Source organism: Acomys russatus, chromosome 30 (assembly GCF_903995435.1).
Source record: "Acomys russatus chromosome 30, mAcoRus1.1, whole genome shotgun sequence".
NCBI classification, from domain to species: Eukaryota; Metazoa; Chordata; class Mammalia; order Rodentia; family Muridae; genus Acomys; species Acomys russatus.
In genome coordinates, this window is record NC_067166.1 from 943,260 (window position 1) to 965,497 (window position 22,238).

The 22,238-nt window shown below is 41.6% G+C and overlaps 1 protein-coding gene across 1 annotated transcript in view; it reads left to right on the forward strand.

The window, feature by feature from the left end:
- Nucleotides 1-15,405, forward strand: part of Nnt (nicotinamide nucleotide transhydrogenase) — a 90,918-nt gene extending 75,513 nt beyond the window's left edge. The window contains exons 20-22 of the mRNA XM_051172594.1: nt 12,170-12,288; nt 13,598-13,713; nt 15,197-15,405. Coding sequence (XP_051028551.1) covers nt 12,170-12,288; nt 13,598-13,713; nt 15,197-15,346 — 385 coding nt within the window. The 3' untranslated portion in view covers nt 15,347-15,405. The remainder of the gene's footprint in view (nt 1-12,169; nt 12,289-13,597; nt 13,714-15,196) is intronic.
- Nucleotides 15,406-22,238: the final 6,833 nt, after the last annotated feature.

Sequence of the window (22,238 nt, forward strand, 5' to 3'; positions counted from 1 at the left end):
GTTTTATTTTATTGAAGGGATTTTTGTGAACATAATAGGAACCTCCTCATAAAAACACCTCGTGGTTTTGCATGACTATTGAAAACACTGGTTAAAGACAATTATCAAATGTACTGGTAACTTAGAATGTAGAGTCAGAATAAAAGTATTGCTCAGTCTGATTTCTCTACATGTGAGTTATAAAAGATACTAGTTTACGTTCACCTGCCTTTTGTGTTAAAGATGAAGCCACATATGATGCATTATACCTTTTACTGTTATGTGCTGACTTTTCAGCATAGGCCTTGTGACAAGGCGTTTTGAATTTGCAGTTGAGTGAACTGGAAGGGAACTGTTCTTTGAAACGTGATTACAGTGCTCTGTCAGACTCATCCAGCCTAGTTTCTGTGTGGATCAGGTAAACTTTTGATTTTGCTTAATGTGTGTGTCATCATCTTTTTATGAGAGAAATAAAAATTTTATTGACAAAGTATACGCTCACACATACACACACACACACACACACACACACACATATGCTGTAGCTTTTTTCCTTTCATAAAGAGGCACATGTCTGTTTGAGTGAGAGGTGGCTGCAGCAGTTACCTCGTGTTTTAATGAAATAAATCTGTATTTACAGTTCGTGGTGATTCAGTCCTTTCATCACTCCCTGCAGTTCCCACGGTGTGCATTGAGTGCAGCTGCTGGGCCTCTGGTTTTAGTAGGTCTCTGTGCCTCAGGACCCCAACATGCCTAGCATCCAGATGTGGTGACATATTCACACACGTCCCCTGTGGAAGCGTGCCAATATGGACATACGATTGTCATCAATTAGTTACGCGCAAGTGGTGCCGAAAGGAATTGCATCTGTCATACAGTCTGTCTGGCTTCATGGCCCACGATTGATTTAGAGACACTACTGTTTTCCTCTGCTCTGGCCACAGTCATAACATGTTCACCAGGCTTGAGATTATAATGAAGCACTTGACATTTCATGACAAGAACTCATTTTGGGTCTCCAGTGTCATGAAAATTTAGTACTTAGGGTATCACTTGAGTCTCATTTGTTCTGTCAGCTTATGAAACTCATGATGGTTTTTGAATGTTTTGAAGAGCACAGATATTTCTTTCCTCTTCACTTCTCAAACTTTGGGTTGATTATGTGTTAGCCTTTTCAATGTAAGACAGGAATGACATTTTCTAATGAGTAAATCTTAGAAAGTTGTTTTTTTTCCCCCTCATTTGTAATTAATAACTACTTGATTTTCTTTTTCTAAAGTGTTACAACTTGCATTATTGCAGAAGTCCTTTTGAATTTGTGGAAACACTTTTCAACTTCTTTGATTGACTAATTGATGCTATATGTTACTTTTAGATTTAATTAAATTTAGTTCTTTTGTATGTGTTTTGCCTGCATGTATATTTAATACTGTATGCATGTCTGGTGCCTGTGAAGGTCAGAAGAGGAAATCAGCTATCCTTGAAATGCAGCTATAGATGGTTGGGAATCGAACCCTGGTCCTCTGGAAGAGCAGCAACTGCTCTTAGCTGCTAAGATATCTCTCCATCTTTTTTTTCCATTTTAACATTTATGTTAATATTCAGCTATATATATTAACAGCTTATCACTAGCTTTTTATTTACTAGGTATTGATAATGCAAAGCTGTAAAGCTCAGTTCCCAGTCTCATAGTTATGAAGAAAAAAAGATCTGTAAATAAATGAGTGAATTTCATTTACTATGTCCTAGTAAGGTGAGTAGAGCCAGGAGTATAAAGCAGGATACTATTGCTCCGAGAACATTTTCAGTAATCTGTACTAATAATATTAAGTGTTTTCAGGCTTATGATGAATGTGTGTGTGTGTGTACTACTTAATTTGCAGCTTAATAGTGTTTTATAGTCTTACATAGTATGGTTATAGGTTTAAGTATATGTTATTTTTCTAAGAAATCAGTTCCTCAACACATTTAAAGATGAAATATTTTGCATCTCTAACTAGATTCAAATAGGCAGAGTTCTGCTTTTTATGATGTGCTGTGTTGAGGGTACAGAAGGAACCATCACATGCAGATTTGTGATGTTGTAGAGCGCAGGCTTCTAAAGGGAACGGAGCGTCAGCCAGGTGAATGATTGAGCACTGTCTGGCAGTTTCATGATAGTTCTCTTGCGTTCTTTTCTTAAGGACATGACTGTTCACATTAATTGTCCATCACTGAACAAATGATTATGTAGTTATTTACATAGAACATACATGGAACAAATAATCACCCCAGGTACTAGTCTGTGTCCTGGGGACAGACCAGTAAATAAGACATCTGATTTCTTATCCTAGTTACTGTTCTGTTGCTGTGAAGAAACACCGTGGGGGATTGTTTCAGAGGGTTAGCCTAGGTTAGCCCATGATCATAACGGCAGAAAGCAGACATGCATGGCAGTAGAGCAGTAGCTGAGAGCCTTGTGTACTGATCCGTAGGTGGTAGGCTGAGAGGGAGGGAAGGAGGGAGGGAGAAAGGGAGGGGTGGAGGGAGGGAGAGACAAGACAGAGACAGAGAGAGACAGAGACAGAGGGGGACAAAGGGGGACAGAGGGGGGAGAGAGACTGACAGAGACACACACACAGAGAAAGAGATGGGGACAGAGAGAGACAGAGAGGGAGGGAGGGAGGGAGGGAGAAAGAGGAAAGAGGGGGGTGAAGAGAGAGATTGAGGGGCCTGGTATGGGCTTTTGAAAACATCAAAGACCACCTTCAGTGACACACCTCCTCCAAGAAGGCCACACCTACTCCAGAAAGGCCACACCTCCTAACCTTCCCACACAGTTCCACTAACAGGGGACTAAGCACACGGGGCCCATTCTCATTAAAACCACCACAGTGCTGCAGGGCTTATATTCATTTGAGAGGTCAGGGAGTAGGATTCCAGAATTCAGTTCTGAATCGGGGGTGGAGGGTACATTTTTAACCAGCAAATGCAGATGCTGACTGAAAGAGGAAGAAGAGTGGTGCCATAGGTTACTGGGCGAGTTCTAGTTACAGCTGGTAATGACAAATTAGCTAGTGTTTCTGCTACCTCACACTTGGCTTGCCTGCCTGAAAAACACAGTAGGAGGAAGGCGGGGAGGAGGTTATTTATGTAGTTGTGCAAACCAGTAAACCTTTGATGGCAGAGAGGAGAAGCCGAGCAAGCCCGTGCAATCCCCCAGAGCAAAGGTATCAGTGAAGAGTCTGAAAGAAGCAGCCTTCTCCCCAGGTCTTTTGGTGTTTTACTGTCCTCCATCCTCTCCAGAACAGTGTAGCAAAGACTGTGTTAACAGTGGAATGTCAGGAACATTGTGATGTCTTCTCTAGGACTCACTCCTTAGAACTGTCACACCACCCGACTCCACCCCAAGGAATGCCAGCATTTTAAGGAAGATGAAGTTGTGTTTCTGACCATCAGGGTGATTTTTGACTTCTATCTCAATATTAGTTGTAGTAAACTCAGTTCACCATTCTTCTGTGAGATTCATGCAGACAGAACAGTGTAAATACAAGTCCTCTTCTAATCTCATCTTCAGATTCTTCTGTATCTTGGTTGTAATTTTCATTTTATGGTTCTCCTTAGCTATTGCATCCCAAGAGCATTCAACAGGATTATTATCCAGGCAAATAGATGAAATTATGTATAATTTTAACTAAATCTCTACAACATGCCAGAATATAATAGTCTAGAACATTAGTCAGAAACGTAAGTTTAGTTTCCACTCTAATGTCACCATTCACCGTCTTGTTAATTATTCTGGAAACAGAAAGAGCATCAGTAATCATGAGGTTTCTACTCTGGATTAGATAGGTGGGCTCAGTTCGGTTACAGAAGTGCTGTATCACACGTGTTGTTGGTGTGGGAAGGACAGAGTTGCTGCAGAGGATGTCCGCAACACTGTTGTGTTGATGTTCAAATTGGACCATTGTGCCTAATCCACCTGAGACACCTGGTGTCTCTTTGAGCAGGCTAATGTTGTGTGCTGCATGGGCCAGCTGCCACCCATGGCTGTAGGCTGCTGTGCATTTCTACAGTCACATCTGCAGAACAAGGCCCATCATTGTTCGTTAGCAGAGCTGTGCCTCAGAGACACGTTCATAAGCTCTTTGACTTGCATAACATGTTCTCCCCCCTCCTGAACCAAGTAGCAGTTCAGTCCCTAATTGTCTTCAAACAAAGAGAAGAAGGTACAAAGCATAGTCCAGACGCCGGGAAGCCACAGGAAATTGAGTGAAGCATTTCTTTTCATCTGGAACTGTATGAGTGACTTTGTCTGAACTTGTAATAACAGCCAGCCTGTTGGAAAGGCACTATCTGTGTTTAGCTTAAGGAACCGTGCCGGAGAGAGTGATTGAGTTTTACGGACAGCAGCTGCCTCCTCGTGAAGATTTCCATCTCCTGATTCCCACAATTCTCTTCAGGTGAAAAGACTAGATCCACCAAAGATGATTTGGGTGACATTTACTATGCTGACCTCATATTTTAGAAGTGTGTGTGTGTGTGTGTGTGTGTGTGTGTGTGTGTGTGTGTGTGAGAGAGAGAGAGAGAGAGAGAGAGAGAGAGACAGAGAGAGACAGAGAGAGACAAGGTTTCTCTGTGTAGCCTTGGCTGTCCTGGACTCACTTTGTAGAGACCAGGCTGGCCTTGAACTCACAGAGATCCATCTGCCTCTGCTTCCCAGAGTGCTGGGATTACAGATGTGTGCTGCTGCGCCTGGCTGAGGTTCCTATTTCAAAACAATTTACTAAAATTATTACTAGAAAATACCTTTTCTTATATTTTTAAGAGACTTACGACTGTCAGTCAAAATTTCTGACAAGTATTTGATAGACCAAAAGACCGTCTCTTTTTAGTCTGCAATATTTTCCACAGAAGAACTGTATAGCCAAAATAGAAAACTCTAGTAACAGATTCTTCCATTTCTTCCAGGGACCCTCTTCTGAATAGATTATTGTCATTTGCAAATATAGACTATATAGGTCCTCAGAGGACTATTTATCGCATTTTCACTGAGTAGAATTCCTAACACATTTGGTGACAGAGCACCACATACAAGCAACTGATGTGACTCTAAATAACTTTCCTCTCCTAGGCTGGCTTTAAGGTCGTAGGAGGATCTTTAACGTCTACTTTTACTGCTAAGGTGTGATACTCCTCTAATTTGGATTTAGAGTCTCTGTTAGAAGGGTGCTTTTAAGTCTAGCCCTGTCCTGGTGAGATCCCTAATGGGTGGCACGGCAGCTCACAGTGTGCCTTTCACTAGACATTGTTTTCCTGATGGATGCTCTAACGCCTGAATGGCCAGTCCGTGATCTTGTTCATAACAGGTTGGTGCCCTTATTTCTCTAGATTGACATACACTCGGTAAAATCCTATAATGACGACCAGTCCCTAGGAGAGGCCTGCTAGGAAGAGGGTGCGTTGGCCAGACAGAGGAGGAACCTCCCCACACATAAACTGTGTGACACCAGTTACAAATCACAGACAGAAGAGGAGTGTAGATCAAGGCCGACTGGGAAGATTAGAAGGGAAACTGTTGTGCTCAGTCTGCAGCCGAAGAGACAAAACAGATAGATGTGTGGGACCTCGGTCTTTAATGGGTCACGTCCAAGCCTGTGAGCAACTTCTGTGTGAGAAGTTCTATTTTGTGAGTTCAGAGAAAGCAGGTCGGAATCTAGGGGCTGTGGTGAGACTGCAGCAGAGCTCACTTATATAGGAGTGAACCTGGGTGAGCCTCAGGGAGGAGGAGGTGGAAATCTTAAGGGATGTCAGTGTCAAGCATGGCTAAGCTTTGTTTCTTGAATGCGACAGTTAGTCCAGTCCTGTCTTCCAAATGGATGCTGAGGCAGCATAAAATTATGAGTATTCATGCCAACAGCTTTTTAAAAAAATAATATTTTTCTTCTCTCATATCCATCCTTACTGTAGTTTTGCCTCCCTCCACCTCTTCCAGGCCCTCGCTACCACCTCCACTTTCCCCAAGATCCTCTTCTCTTCCATTTCTGTTTAGAAAAGAAGAGGGCTCTCGGGATGTAAACCCAACCTGGCATTTCAATTTAGTGTGACCAAGGCACTCCCCCTCATATCAACACTGGGTGAGGCAACTCAGTAGGAGGAAAAGGGCCCCAGCAGCTGGCAAAAGAGTCAGACTCCCCGAACCATCCCCCTACTGTTAGGAGTCATGACAACTGTTTTAATAATTTAGAAATAATTATGGTTTTTAAAACAGAAGTAGGTTTCCAGCAAATGAATCCTTTTTTTACTTTTCTCTTCGCCTTTTTCTAATTTACCAGTCCCCAAAATACTTAAGAAAAAATTGAGGTGGTCGATTTGGGAAGGCAGAATTCCAAGATACTGTCAATACTGCTTTGCCTCCATTATATAGTCTGTTTTAAAAATGAAAATCACCATTAAGTAAGGGAAGTTAACCCTTTAAATATATGAAATATGGAAATAATTTTGCACACAGACCAAAAAAACAAAAAACAAAAAAAAAAAACTTCAAACCAAGTAGTTGAAGGTCATAGAGTATGCTTTTAAAATATGTCTAGGGAGCCTTTTGAAAATTTGGAGTCTAAAAGCTGGAGAAAATACTAGACGCTTTAGGGAAGGGCCCCACTGTGCTTTGTCTAATTGTTGAATTAGTATGTTCAATTCAATAAACCATTCCTCATGATTCATAGCCGACCTAGATAGACATTTCCATAAAGACCAAAGGAAAATAAGGTTCATTTTGGACAGTTGTGGTAGGACCCATGTGGGGGAATGTTTTATAATCTTTAATAGCCCCACATGCCCAAGAACAACGGCTACAGCGAGCCCTGGTTGGGACACACTGTCTTTAAAGTCTGTGATCACGGGAACCCATGTCGTGTCTCCTTTAAAACATACGGCTTTTAAAATCTAATGTGAGGCTGCAAAAAGCTGCAAGACAGAGCTTATGCCATTGTGGATTATAAAAGAAGCTTTAAAAAAATGGTCCTTTTGAATTGCTCTCTTCCCAGATTTTGTCCAGCCACTTGATATTCATGAGTAATTCCATGTACATTCTTACTTGTTGGTATTCTTCCGTGGTTAATTAAAAAGGCCCAGCAGATTGGGCTGTTTCATTAGGGTACATTGCTCCGTTCTTCTCCCCAAAGGGCTTGAGTGCATTTTTAATTGGTAACTGAGGGCTAAGCTTCTTTGTTATATAAGTTTCCATCAAAGACTATAATTTTCATAGTTGAAAGACAAAAATGAGAAAAGTGCAGCGATTACTCTGACTGGAGAGATGATGTTTATGTGCCTGTCAAGTAAAGCAATAACACTGCTTTGCGTACTGGTATGTGTTGAGTTTTGCCATTTGACTCCATCAACACAAACATGCATCTGAATATTAGTTATGAATACATTCCCGGTGAGTCTGCTGTTCATAATGATTGGCTTTTAGTCTGTATTGACTGCTTCATTTCTCTAGCTTTTCTTTTCTTTTATCACTACCAAGTACGAAGAACTGTGTTTGGGGGACTATGTCAGTATTGTTGGCATTCTGTTTTTTTGTTTCTTTGTTTGTTTTTTTTTTTTTTTGAGACAAGGTTTCTGTGAAGGCCTTGGCTGTGCTGGTCTTGCTTTGTAGATCAGGCTGGCCTCAAATTCACAGAGATCCACTTGCCTCTGCCTCCTGAGTGCTGGGATCACCATGTGTATCACTGTGCCCTACTTGTATCAGTATTTGGTATATACTGTATTAGCATTTCAAAGTAAAAATTAAAAAAGCAACCTAGAGTGTTGCTAAAAAAAATCCCAATATTTGCTGTAAGGTAAAAATGTGTGTTGGTTTGAAATACATGAAATAAGGAAATACACATTGACTTCATGAGTGCAATGAGCATTATATTGCCAAGGCATGTCTGAACAGAATACTCTAATGGCCTTGCTCAGTTATTGTCTTAGCCCATGTTCTGTTGCTGTGAAGAGTCACCCTGACCACAGCAAATCTTAAAAAAAAAGAAAACATTTACATGGGGCTTGCTTACAGTTTCAGAAGTTTTAAATGTCCATTTTGTTTTCATTAAAAAATTTAAAAAACATATACATTTATATTATTACACACATATATAATCAACTACTTCCAGCAAGAAGAACACGACACAATCAGTTATTATATAAATGGCTACATTCTTAGTGTTTTGGCTATTTGTATTTGGCAGCCTTGAAGAAGACATCTTTTCTATCTTGGCGCATCTAAAATTCTGACTGCAAATCAATCTCCATCACATCTCGTCATCATCAACTTAAAACATCTATCTTAGACCTAAGAACACCTTAATCCCTAAACAACTAAGCTTCATTGTAAAACCAAGCTACCTGGTCTTCAGCTCCATCAGAGACGTGAGAAGGAGTAAACTTGATTACCTGAGCATAGTGGCAACTCAGGCAGCTATGGTTGTACATCCAGTTCCCTAGGCAGCAGGAAGAAGGAGGGAAGGAGAAAGAGAGAGAAAGAGAGAGAGACAGACAGACAGACAGACACACACACACACACACACACACACACACACACACACACACACACACACTGGCCCTGGCTTGGGCTTTTGAAACCTACTCCCACTGACACACTCCCTCTAACAAGGCCACACCTTCTAGTCCCTCTGTCACTCCCTGATGACTAAGCCTTCAAATGTGTGAGCCTATGGAGGCCGTTCTTACTCAAACCACCCCAGGCATGAAGGCCTTCATTTGCTTGGTGCTGGTGTAAAGCACTTTGGAGGAAGAGTGCTATGTTAACTCCGTTACCTAAATCCCACAATCCTCCACCTACGCATTTCAGTTTTCTCATCTGCGCGAAGAAACCGGGGTGTAGAAGTCATCTGTCCAAATGCTGGTGCAAATGAGAATGCCTCACTGCTACTGGGATCCTAAATTCGTTCTTTAGAAAGAAACCAGTGTGTCTTCTTGGGATGTGCTGTCTAAAACTCTTCTTTTAACCGAAGGCCTGGAGGAGAATACAGGGACTGTCTGGCCTGACTAGTAAGGCACAGGCTCCTGTGCTCGAGGGAGGATTACAGCAATGGTGCAGGAAGAGGGGGGTGCCTGGATGGTCTCTCTCTGACTCCGTGTTAGCAGCTATTTTCCTTTTGTAGGATCCTGTTGTGGTCAGAGATCGCTGACTCAGCTTTTAAAATATGTGCATAATAAAGGATTGTCTTCATGGTCCAAAGGGAAGAAGGAAAGGGCTGGTAGTCTTTCTACGTTAGAATCTGGATGTCCTTCACGTGATGATGGCTCATTGATGAGCTTTGGCCAGTCAGTTCGTGGAAATCGCCGGTCATGGCCAACCTGCATCTAATACAATTAATTTTAATACGTACTTTGGAGATTAGCCAGCAACACGGGCCAGGATTGCTATTAAACTAATGTCGGCTCGTCAGCATGCACTTATATACTTCTACAAATTTGAGTGTGCTCTGTTATTTCTCTCAAAGCATTGGCATTCTCTCTCTTGTTTTTTAAATAACCTTACATGTAGCACGCTCCAAGCGTAGAGCCCCAAAGCTTAGGGTAATAAATTATTATGCAAACAGATATATAAAATGATTCCCCCTTTGGGATAGTCGTTGTAACATGATGGTTAGCTCGGTGATTATTTACCCTTCACAACTAGCCAAACAGAAACATTGTCTTTACGCAGTCTGTAGCTAATCAAGATGTTAGAAGAAGAGCTAATACATTCCGAGAGGCTCAGGGTTTCTTTTCTTTTCTTTTTTTTTTGTAAACTTGGTCCAAGACGTTGCTGTTAAAGCATAAATATGGTAGACAGAGAAATTCAAAGATGACAAAGGCATTATTAAAAACAAAAAGTAAATTAAAATTAGGTAAGAATTTGGAACAAAAGAATAATAAAGTGTATGTTGGCTGTCAGCTAAAACAGAAACCCTAGTTCGTAGACTTTTAATATTACTATGGTGGACTAAATATTACATTCACTCCCCACAACCATGTCCCAATCCTAAAAGCCTTAGATGCCATCTTATGACTATTCTGGGTTATATGTTTTGGTTCAAGGCAAACAAGTCCTGTGGGAGAATGTACACGTGAGTGCAGTGTGCACATAGGCCAGAAGAGAGAGCTGTGCCTCCAGTCCTTGGGGAGAGCAGCAAGTGCTGTTAAGGGCACTGCCGTCTCTCTAGACCCCCTTCTTCCTTCTTGATTGAGTGAGATTATATGGTGGCTCTGGTAGTCACTTGGAAAGGATTTTAATCTGGTCAGATGTGTGGATGACAAGGGTTGCATAAAGGGGTGCTACTGCATATCTTTTGCTGTGAGAAGGGGTTCCTGTGAGATTTCTAAAAAACTGTAGGTTTGTGGTTGGGAAAAGAGTAAGGCCTTATATTCTCAATGAATAAATTAAAACATTAGGGGAAGAGAATATATATATATATATATGTATGTATATATATGTGTGTGTATATATGTATATGTTTATACACACACACACACACACACACATATATATATATATAATTTTTCTCCACCAACCTCCTGTCCCACCTAACTACCCATACAACTTCATGTTCTTTATTCTCTTCAAACAACAACAACAACAACAACAACAGCAGCAACAGCAACAACACTACTAAAGAACCTCGTGAACTTTGGTTTGTTGGCCAACTACCGCTAAGCATGAGGCCTGCCCTGGAATGTGGTTGATATACTCAAAGTCATCCCATTAAAGAAAACTGACTTCCTCTCTCCGAGCAGCTGTCAATTGCACAAGCTTCCCTCATAGGCCTGGGATTCTTTTTTTTTTTTTCCTGCCTCGAACACACACAGTTCTTGTGTGTGCTGTACTAGGCTCTGAGTTCTGTATGTGTGCCTGTCCTGTCGTGCCTAGAAAATGGCTGTTTCTTTGAAGTCATCCCCTACCTCTGGCTCTTAACAGTTGTTGTTCTTTCCCCTCTCCCACGTGTATCTCTGAGACTTGAGGTGAGGGCTGTGATACAGACATTCCATTTAGGGCTGAGTACTCCAGAGTCTCCGGTTCACTGTGTGCTGTTGAGCTGGGGGTCCCTGTATTAATTTCTACTGCAAGAAGAAGCTTGTGCAATGTGGGTTGATGTATAGTCTTAGGTCTTAAGGATAATTCATTGCTGGTTTAAACGTTCTGTTAGCAGTGTGTAAAAGGAACATTGTCTCTACATGGGTAGCCTTCACAACAAAGGCTGGTTGTGCTGGAGTTCTCGACTCTGAGCTGGCGAGGGGCTCCAGCTAAACGCTGGAGAGGGGGCTTGCTTTCCCTTCTCATGTCCTCTCTCCTGCCTTTCTCTCCTCTCTCAATCGTGTTAAAGCTGAGGTTGGATAAATACCTACTCAGAGACTCTACAGATGGCATTTCTTCTCTGAATTCATTCATCCACTTTTTCAGAACTCGTTCCTATGTACCCGGGGGGTGCCTGGTGTTGAAAGGTGAAAACAGTGGCCAAGAGCTAGGATTAATGTACAAAGGATGGTGTGTCTGGTTGAAAGAAGCACTTGGTGCTCCATCCAGTCTCTTTGCTCTAACTACAGAACTCTGTGTGTTATGTATTCTGTCTGTTAAATACGTCACTGTGCCAGTATCACTTTTCTTTTGTGATGTTTAATATCAGTCTCTGAGAAACTCTGGATCTTTAACACCACGTGTATAGCATTTTCTTTTTTCTCCACCTTTTGCTATAGAGGCTAAAGCTGAGTGGGAAGGCAGCATTGGCTGGGACACTGTTAACTCTTAAATCGGAAACAATTCTAGGCTGACATACTGTGTTAAGGGGTTAGGACTTACCAGAAAGTATAATGAGAGAATATAATGCCTTTCAATTCAAGGGGGGGATATATTATTTATTCATATTGTTGAAAGTTCATGGTACTAAAGACAGGTGTGGAAGAGTAAGGTTCCAAAGCTACAGTGTTATTTTTATGAAGGAAGTTAGAGTTTGCAAGCCCTAGGTCACTGGGTTTTCCAAATTCAGCATTTGTAGAATGTCCATATATCTCGCTGAGTTCCACTCCTGCTTGCAGAGATCAGATAGAGCTAGGAGAAAGCAGAGGTGCCAAGAACAGGGAGTGCAGATCTGGAGGGGACGCTGGAACCTCTGTATATTCGGCCTATCAAATAAGGCCAGCTGCTCATTTGTTTCCTGTCCAGGTTTGGAATCCACCCAGTCGCGGGCCGAATGCCTGGTCAGCTCAATGTCCTCCTGGCTGAGGCAGGGGTGCCCTATGACGTTGTGCTGGAAATGGATGAGATCAACAGTGATTTCCCAGGTAGGTGGCGGAGACGGCGCACTTTAAACACTGTTTAAATATTGTGCACGAGGTGGCACTACGTTTAGAGTGTTGTTGTGTGACTGGTGAGAACTGACAAGTTTGATGAAGAGCGATGTGAATACAGTAGGTATGTGGCCACGAGTAAGTAAGTGAAGGATATTATTCGGTGAGCCATAGCAGATGTGCCAGAGGCACAGTTAGATTGTATTCTTCTGTGAGGAGTGAGGGCTGCTGGGAGTCTGGGGCCACGGTTCATAGGTGAGTCTGAAACCTGCGCAGATCTGGCCTTTGACTCCCAGTCTCCTCTCTCAGCAGCTTGTAGCCTTGAGCTACATACCCGCCACAGACCCCTCACTTACAGAACTGCTTTTGTGGATGAATTCTTGGTGTCTCAAATTTTGCTGTTTTTTTCCCACTGTGCCAAGTTAAGATTGGTCAAGTAGCTCGTGTGTTCTTTCTCTCCGTCTCTTGCCCTCCCGCTCTCTCCCTCTTTCCCTCCCTCCCCACTTCATTTATAAGTACCAGGACTTCATAAGATAAGGTGCTATACTCTGTAGCTGTCATTGTGAGGATGTGGAACAACACTTGGCCCAAGGTCATATTTGTTAAAGTTAGACTCATTCCCTCTGGCAAGTATTCACTGTAAACTTAAAAACAAAAAACAACAACCCAACCCAAAAACCCACACTGTTTATTAGGGGGAAAAAAGCAACAATGAAATTGTGTGTATGTCTAGATACATGTGGCATTTTTGGCAGCATCCTTAGGTAATCTGAATTATAGTTCTTAAAGAGGGAATTTAGGCCATTTTAATTTTACGCTCCTTTTTAAATTTAACCGTTGTTAAATAATGTATAAAACCAGCCAGTTCCAGGAATTATGGACACAGCCTTAACATGGTACAGGCTTTTAGACTTAGGTTTTTGATATTAGATTGCATTTTAATTGGGCATTTTAAACGTTGAAAATGGATTCAGATCTTATAAAATCATGTGAATAGCAAGATGATTTGGGGACAATAAAAGAATTATAAAGCCAGATCAGCCAGATCCACTGGGTGGGTAAGCATCATAAAGCAGCCTTTAGCTAGGATGGTAAAGCTCTGTGAAGGTCCCCCTGCTGGATTCTAGCTCTGTGACATTTTCTGGTAAAGCTGTATGCAGCACGTAACACAAGGTAGCCTCTTATAAGAATCTGGTGTTGTTATTGTTACTAAATCACTGTAATCTGCCTAAAAAGAAGTGTGAGTAACCCATTGTGTTTTATATTTTTCTGCCCCTCCCCCCTGCTCTGTTTTCAACTATAGACACTGATTTGGTTCTTGTCATTGGAGCTAACGACACTGTCAATTCAGCAGCTCAAGAAGATCCCAACTCTATCATTGCAGGCATGCCAGTCCTTGAGGTCTGGAAGTCCAAACAGGTACATAGTTAGACTTACCATTCATTCTCACGGTTAGAGGTCACTGGAAATACATACACAGAGAAGAACTTTCTCTGGTCACTTAATGAGTGTTGGTGATGCCTTTCAAGGGGCCTCAGGAGTGTTAGCATAGCTTAGGGCCAGGACCACAAGTCCAGCTTCCTTCTGGTCCCTGGCCACCAAAGAACCCGAGTGGACATGGTGCTGCAAGTAGAACCAGATGAGATTATGTGGCTAGATTAGCAAAATCTGTACGCACAGCTGGAAAAAAGGGCTGTAAGCAATTAGAACGTGTCTGGCCAGATTCCAGGTTGAGTCCCGTGAAGCAGATGGCTTCCCTCTGGGACAGTGAGTCAATATCATCGCCTTCATAGACCAGGACGAGTGCATTTTTTCCCCAATTTATTTCTTTTATGGGATATTTGTATGTTGTTATGGACTGTCTAAAATACATGTAAATACATGAGTTTAAAATGTACTGTTTGAGATGAGTAGATACAAAATGCCCTTGCTCGTGTATATGCGGCTGTTATCTTACTTGCAGTCAGTATTTGAAAGTCTTCAGAATTGCATTATTGTACTAATGTCATGTAATGCACGGGCTTTTAACTTTTTAGGAACTAACATTTTCGGGATAACGAAACCTGTAACAAATGTCAGTAGATATGTCTATGTCACGCCAGGGTTTCTTGGCCAACCAACCCCTGTCTTTGTTCATGGTTGATGCATTGTTAGTTTCTAGCTCCATCCTTGAGAGATGTTCTTGACATGCCTTTGTCCTACAACTTTCTGATTTAGTTTACTCTGAATCATACCATCTCACCCCCTCAATCCCCTGCTCAGTTATATTTATGTCAGAATTGGCAAGTTGGGAGTGTAGGCACAAAGTTTGTTTTCTTTAGCTTATTCATAGAAAAGAAGATGAGCTCACAGCATTATTTTTTTGATTAGAAAATGTTACTCACAGACTTTGTAGAGACGAGTGCAAGGAATAAAAAAAGTCATTGAAATGTTATTACTTAAAGATAGACAGTTAACATGAGCTTCACTCCAATAAGAGCATGATTCAAAATAAGCATTAATATAATGCAAACACACATTTGCAAATACCCCATGTGGGTTTTAACATCTCAGCCTTGGTACAGGCCTTGTTCCCACTTGGGGACGAAATCTTGTGTCTTTTTGCTCAGCCGAGCTCTATGGGCATTGCCCTGAGTACTCCACAAGGCTGGAAAGACATGGCTCTAGTCATCATAAATACATGATTAAATCAGAGGAGACAGACACATTTTACCTGAATAATACCCACATGTATTGAGATGTCACCTGTATGCCATAACTATGCATTTATAGTTTCATATATCATATAAATAAAAGTAAGAAAGCGATGCACACGTTAAAACAGCGACAAAACCAGGAAAAGGCCATGCTGTGTGCCTAACAGGTCCTGTTGAGTATAATTTTTTCTATCTTTGGTTCTTAGGTCATTGTCATGAAGAGGTCCCTGGGTGTTGGCTATGCTGCTGTGGACAATCCAATCTTTTATAAACCTAACACAGCCATGCTTCTGGGTGATGCCAAGAAGACATGTGACGCTCTGCAGGCCAAAGTTCGGGAGTCCTATCAGAAGTGAACGTCAGAGATCCAGCTGGTGCCTTAAGTTGCAGGAACAGACAAATAAGACATCAGGAGATGGGCCCGATCGTTAGGCCCGAACGAAGCCTAAAAACAACAGAGATCTTTAAGATCAGCAACCCTCGAGCCTCAAAAAACATTGGAAGTTTTTGTCTACCTATTTATACTTACCATTGCCAACAAGCAAAAGTATTTTGTAAGCACCGGAAGAACATTCTTATTTTAGGTACAATCCTATTGGATTTTAAAAGTCCCTTTCAGTAGCTAGACATGAGTTCACAAGTGGAATGTTCAGGGTTTCAGGATGTTCTTCGGTCTGAAAAGTATTACACAGTGTGATCATCACAGGCACCTGCATTTAGTTGGTTTTTTTTTTCCTTCACCAAATGTGGCTAATGTCAAGCTTTTATCAGCTCCTACCTGTCCTCCTGCATTTTAGCCATAGTCTGGATTGATTGAGCCAAATCTGTTTCAGGTTAGCAGGCTTTACTTTTAGATTCTAGATTTCAGAGATATATTTTCTCACTTCTATTTTAATATGTAAAAGGACTAGATTGCCTTTCAGAGATGCCAGAAACAATCTGCTTGATAGGTCCAGTAAAACGTAACTTAAAAGTAATTAGTTGTATTTTTTTGAAAGCCCCATTGCCATTTGGAGGTCTCTTTAATTTCAACCAATTAAGTGCTCTTGAAAGGACTGTAGCGAGTGCTGCAACCATTTGAGTAATAAACGAGTACATCATGTTTTCAAAGTGACTGTAGACTTGTTTTGGAAAACAAAGACCTAAACTCATTAACATTGAAGGAAGACCTACTACTTTGTAATAGGTAGAGTTAATCTCTCTTCATTGTTTAGAAGACTGAATTGTTTTTCAAAACTATAGTGATTTTTGAGGTCAAATGTAATTTGATGACACTCAAAAGTGGCATCAGCACTTCAGCCACGTCTGTAAGGACCAGTTTAAAAAAAATCCTGTATAGAAGTCTAGATTTTCTTTGTTACTTTATCTTTATTTCAAAAGCTCACAAGTAGAGAGCAGTGTGGTACATTATAAGGATTCTGTGTCTCTGTTCACTCAGGTATCAAGTCACTCAAAACAGTTATTAACCCCTACAAGGCCTGGGGATATGGCTTAATTAGTTCAGCACTTGCCTTGTGTGCATGAGGTCCTGAGTTCAATCCCCAGTGCTGAAATCAAAACAAGCAGAAAAATTCACTCATACAAAGCTATCTCTAAATCTCAGGACTACTGGTGAAAACATTGCTCCTCTTCACTAAGTTTTTTAACGAACAAGTTCTGTTTTGCTGTGCCTGAGACAAAGGATGGAGAAGAAGGAAGGGGGAGCGGGATAGGAAGTGGGGGGAGGGGGGGGGGGAGGGGGGGACAATATTAGACTTGCAGAGATTCCTTTTAAATGTCTAAGAAATAAATGCAGTTCACTAATGGATCTGAGCTCACTAGTAACTTCAGGGTTGGAGTTTATCTAGCTCTAGATTTTTCTAGAAAAGTAGCGAGTTAATTTTCAAAAAGTAGTTCCAAAGTCCAGTTTAAATCTAAAAGGAACCGAGGGGTATTTTGCTTCTTTTCCCACATGCCATTCAATGGTATCTAGAGGCAGTTTTGGTCATCAGAACTGGTAGAAGATCGGGATGCTGGTGGATGGTCATTCTGTAATCACAGGAGCAGTCCCCCTGCTGGGTAGTACACAGTAGGATCTCCTCCCCAAATGTCAATAGTGTCAAGATGGAACAACCTTGGTCTTCTCTAATCTGATGTCTTTCTTGGTGGTTTTAATACTAATTATAATATCTAAAGCATGGCAGTTTTGGTTTATGGCACATAGTATTTATATGAGGAGGAGAAAAAAAAAAGGTATTTGCCAAATTGAAGGCTGAAGCTTTTTTGTATTTGCAAAGCTAGGGCAAATGAGAAACTGCAGCTCAGCAGTGAGCACTTGGTTTTCATCCGCATCTATCAATGGTTAGTGGACCTCTGTTTTCCTCGAGGGGAATTATTAGAGGCAGAAGAAAAGGCTTTGCGACTGTACATAACTTAAGGTTTCTTTAGAGACCCACGAACCAGGGAAAAAGTGGAACTGACCCACGGTGCACACACCTGGAGCTGTCTCCGTGTTATTACTGGCTATTGATTTCCAGGAGGAAGGGCTGAGTCACCGAGGTGAGGAGGGCACTAGGGCTGGTGTCCTTCGGGCAAAGCCCCTTTAGTTGTGGGAAAGGAAAAGGGAGGCATAGTTGTAGGAGCCAACACGAAGGCAGTGTCTGGCATTCATTATAAAGACAAGCCCAGGACCCTAAGACTGGCCTCTGTTGCTGTGATGGCTTTTAGGAGCTTTCCAATGACAAAACAAGTGCCGGCAAATCAGGAGCAGTCTGAATGCTCATGCCTGTGACAGCAGCAATGAGGAGACTGTGCAGTAGGATTACAAGTTCCAGGATATATAGTAACTAGTCTCAAAAAATGATAAAAGCACACACACACACAGACACAGACACACACACACAGACACACACACACACACACCTCTGCCAATCCTTAGCCATACAGTTCATGGTCCAGTTGGCTTTACTTTATTGCAGAAGATAGTTAAAAGATTCATTTAAAAGATTTTCAAGCCTATAATTCCTTAAGTTAATCATGCAAAAGAAGTGGCGCCTCGTGCCTGCGATTTTATTACTGGGAAAGCAGAGGCAAGAGGGTCAGGGCCCGAAGGCCAGGCTCAGCTATCTAGCAGGTTTGAAATGAGCCCAGACTGTATAAGGCTGTATCTCAAGACCCAATCCAAAGCAAGTCCCCAATAAGAAACAAAAATACTTCCAAAAGTTTGATGATCTAAGATTATTATTGGTGGCAAGATCTTAGAAACCACAAAAAAAAAAATTAAAAACAAACAAACAAACAAACCCAAGACTTTAATAAAAATCTCATTTCATTTCTTCTTTCCTGATGAGCCATAGAAATGATAGATTTGAGTCATTCCATATTATTATCTTATGTATTTTTATATTGAATTCTCTTAGCTCTGTTTTTTTTTTTTTCTTTTACTTTAGCTCAATACTTAGGAATGAATGCTTTATAAAGAATGAAAGTTAGTTGGCTCAATACTGGTGGCCAGAAACTTGGAAGAGCTTGCCCTGGCATCCAATGGTAGAGAAGTGCCATGACTGGCCTTAGGCAGAAGGGGCGCAGATGGGCGGTAGGAAGCTAGCCAAAGGGGAGGAGTCAGGTTTATGCTCTTTATAAAATCTGGTCTTGAGTAAATGAATCTAACCTTAGGAGACTTGATACACTTCCCAGAACAGCAACAACCCACTCCTTAGGGTGGATGTAATTACTGCCACTAGGTATCCATCCTAAAAGGGCTTAGTGGACCTTGAGGTGTGGCCTTCGGAAGATAAATCACATTCAAGCCACAGTGACGTCTCGTGTGTGTGTGTGTGTGTGTGTGTGTGTACATGTATATACGATGTATTGCCTGCTGTGCCCTACCATCTGTTCTACTCTCTAAATAACCGAAATGCTACCAGTTATTTGTTTGTCTTGTGGACCATCTTTAATTTCTCTCTCATCTGTTTTCATTTGGCAGTTTTTTTTTTTTTTAAGTTACTCATCTAAGTAGAAATTGCACAAGCCTTTGCACACATACATGTTCGTGTCTCTGCACATCTAGGCAGGTCCTGTACATAGATATTCGTTGTCATTCAGTAGGATTTGTTTTTTTCTTCTGGGGATTAAAGTAGAGGGGACAAGTAGCTTTGGTTCTTCATGTGGCAGGCGGCAGAGCTTCCTCGAGCCCCGATAATGACTAGAAAACGAGTCGTCGCTTATTTCATGTGTCATGACCCTGCGTTTTATATCTCAGTGTGTTCTCATCCAACACAAATGTGGAATATATTATGTATCAGTCAGCTTTAGGGGTTTGCTCCATTTCTCTGATCCCAGAGCTTTATTCTGTAATTAATAACTCATATGCTCATCTAACTTAGCGGCAAATTTTGTAGTCCCCCGAGGCATAAGCTGTACGGGCTGAAGCGTTTCAGTGTTGGACACTGGACAGCTCTTTAGTATAGCTAAGGAGAGTAGCTCAAGTGCCTAGTTTGCAGCTCTTGCAAGCTTTTGAGTGCTTTGCCAGCAAATGTTGGGTCAGAATATAAGGAATCATCCAGAACACATGTACGCCGTCCACACACAGTAATCCCAAACCAAAGTCCTTCACTCCAGGAGTAAGAGCTTGCATAGCCCAAGCTGCTCATTAGATTCTCAAAAAAAAAAAAAAAAAAAAAAAAAAAAAAAAAAAAAAAAAATCACAAGGCTCCCCTAAGCAAAGCTTTAAAAAACACTGGATCAACAGAGCAGGGGGAAAAAAAATAGTCTCAAGTGAACATCAAAGCACTCAAAATTCTTGTTTTAAAACTTTTATCTTTTAGAAATAATGTCTTGAGCCAAAGACCTGTTTTTTTCCCCCCTCACTAAACCAGTTTAGACATCATGATGTACGAGACAGTAATGGAAACAGCTAATATTTGAAGCGTTAAAGTATAAGGTGGTTGAAGGAAACAGGTACGAGAGGGGCTGACTACGATGGTTAGGGTAGAGGTAGGAGAATAAGCATGGTGGAGCAGTCAGGGTTACGTAGAAGAACAGAACTAGCCAAATGGATCTATGTTTGAAAGGGGTTTAGTTTATGTCACTCAGGCCGTGAGTGCAAAATGGCTGTCTGCATGCTTAGAACGGCGGAAAACTAGGTAGCTGCTCAGTCCATGAGCCTGGGTGACTTAGGGCTCGGTTCCAGCCTGGTCCTGAAAGCTTAGAGGTTCTCCTCAGTGCAAATGAGAGGCTGGAGAAGCAAAGCAAAGGGTGGCTGTGGTAGACCAGCATGTTTTATATATATATGTGTGTGTGTGTGTGTGTGTGTGTGTGTGTGTGTGTGTGTGTGTGTAAAATGAATCACTTTTGGCCATGTTTTCATGCCCAGTGTTAACCTCTTGATACAGTCAACATGAGGTGATTTATATATAAAGCTTGTGCACATATAAACAGGTTTTAGCTATCTAAGACCACACAAAGGAGAAACAGGTTATCTCAGTTTAGCTTTAGTTATGACTTGATAGATGACTAGGGTCATCTGAGAGGAGAGCCTCACTGGGGAATTTGCCTGGATCAGATTGGCCTGTGAGCACGGCTGTGGGAGTTGTCTTGACTATTAATTGATGGAGGAGGGCCAGCCCACGACTCTAGGCTGCACCACCCATAGGCAGGTGGTACTGGGTTGTACAAGAGCCCTTTCTGAGCATGAGCCTGTGAGGGAGCTAGGAGCCAGCCAGCCAGCTCCTCCATGGCTACTGCCCAGTTTCCCTCAATAATGGACAGTGACCTAGAAGTATAAGCCAACAAAACCCTTTCTTCTCCTAAGCTGCTTTTGGTCAGAGCGTCTTACCTCAGCACCAGAAAGGAAACTGAACCTTAGAAGTAAGAAGACACTCCTCTGTGTCATAGTCACTTCCATTCAGGACCTGTTATCTGAAGGTTTGTCTTATTTTTCTTTTTTGATTCTGGTTTGAAAGTCTCTTTATCGCTGGGCCGTGGTGGTGCATGCCTTTAATCCCAGCACTCGGGAGGCAGAGGCAGGTGGGTCGCTGTGAGTTCAAGTCCAGCCTGGTCTACAAAGGGAGTCCAGGACAGCCAGGGCTACACAGAAACCCTGTCTCGAAAAAAAAAAAAAGTCTTTGCTTATCTTTTTATCTTATCAAGTAGATAGCATTATGAATAGGTGACGGTTAAAGAATGCTTCTTTAGTGCTGGCTGGCATCTTTTCCTCCACCTTTTGGATATCAATGCATACTGCCACCAAAAATGGCCACAGGGCTTCAAGCTAGATCTGGCTGGTAGAATAGTTCATCTAACCACTCAGCTGACTTCTGCTGACCAAAAATAAATCAAAGAAAGGATGGTATTCAGGGAAAGGGAGAACCGTGCCACACAAAACTATGTTTTTTGTTTGTTTTGTTTTGTTTTTTTGAGATAGGTTCTCTCTGTGTAGCCCTGGCTATCCTGGACTCACTTTGTAGACCAGGCTGGCCTTGAACTCACAGCTATCCACCTGCCTCTGCCTCCTGAGGGCTAGGATTACAGGTGTGCACCACTGCACCTGGCTCACAAAACTATTTCAAAATATATTTTTAACTCTAGTTATATTTTCAGCAAAAGTTGTCATCCACCCTCATCGTGATGAGAAAACATCTGTTTTTCTGTGACTCGAGGAAGGTTATTGGCAATAAGGTGATTACATTTGTGGTCTCATCCATTCTTTGGTCAAGAAGATACAACTACTATTTTAAAACTTAAAAAAAAAAAAAAACCTCTTAAAGGCATAATGGTATATGCTTTTAACCTCAGCACTTGGGAGGCAGAAGCTGGTGAATTTCTGTGAGTTTGAGACCAGCCAGATCTACTAGTGAGTTCGAGGCCAGCCAGAGCTACATACATAGTGAAACCCTTTCTTGGGGGACAAAAAAAAAAAAAAAAAAAAAAAAAAAAAAAAAAAAAAAAAAAAAAAAAAAACCAAACCAAACCAAAACAAAAAACCCAAAACCAAACCCAAAGCAAACCCAAACCCAAACTCAGTAAAACATAGAAAACCTTTTTCTTATTGTTTAAAACACGTGTGTGTGTGTGTGTGTGTGTGTGTGTGTGTGTGTGTGTGTGTGTGTAGGTCGTGACAATGTACAGGAGGCGCTTTCTTCACTGGATTCAACTCAAGATGTCAGGCTTGGTGGCATGTGCCTTCACTCACTGATCCATCCCACCTCCCCCAGCCACTACCACTTGCCCCATACACAAAAAACCCTGAACCCTGAGAATGCTTCACCT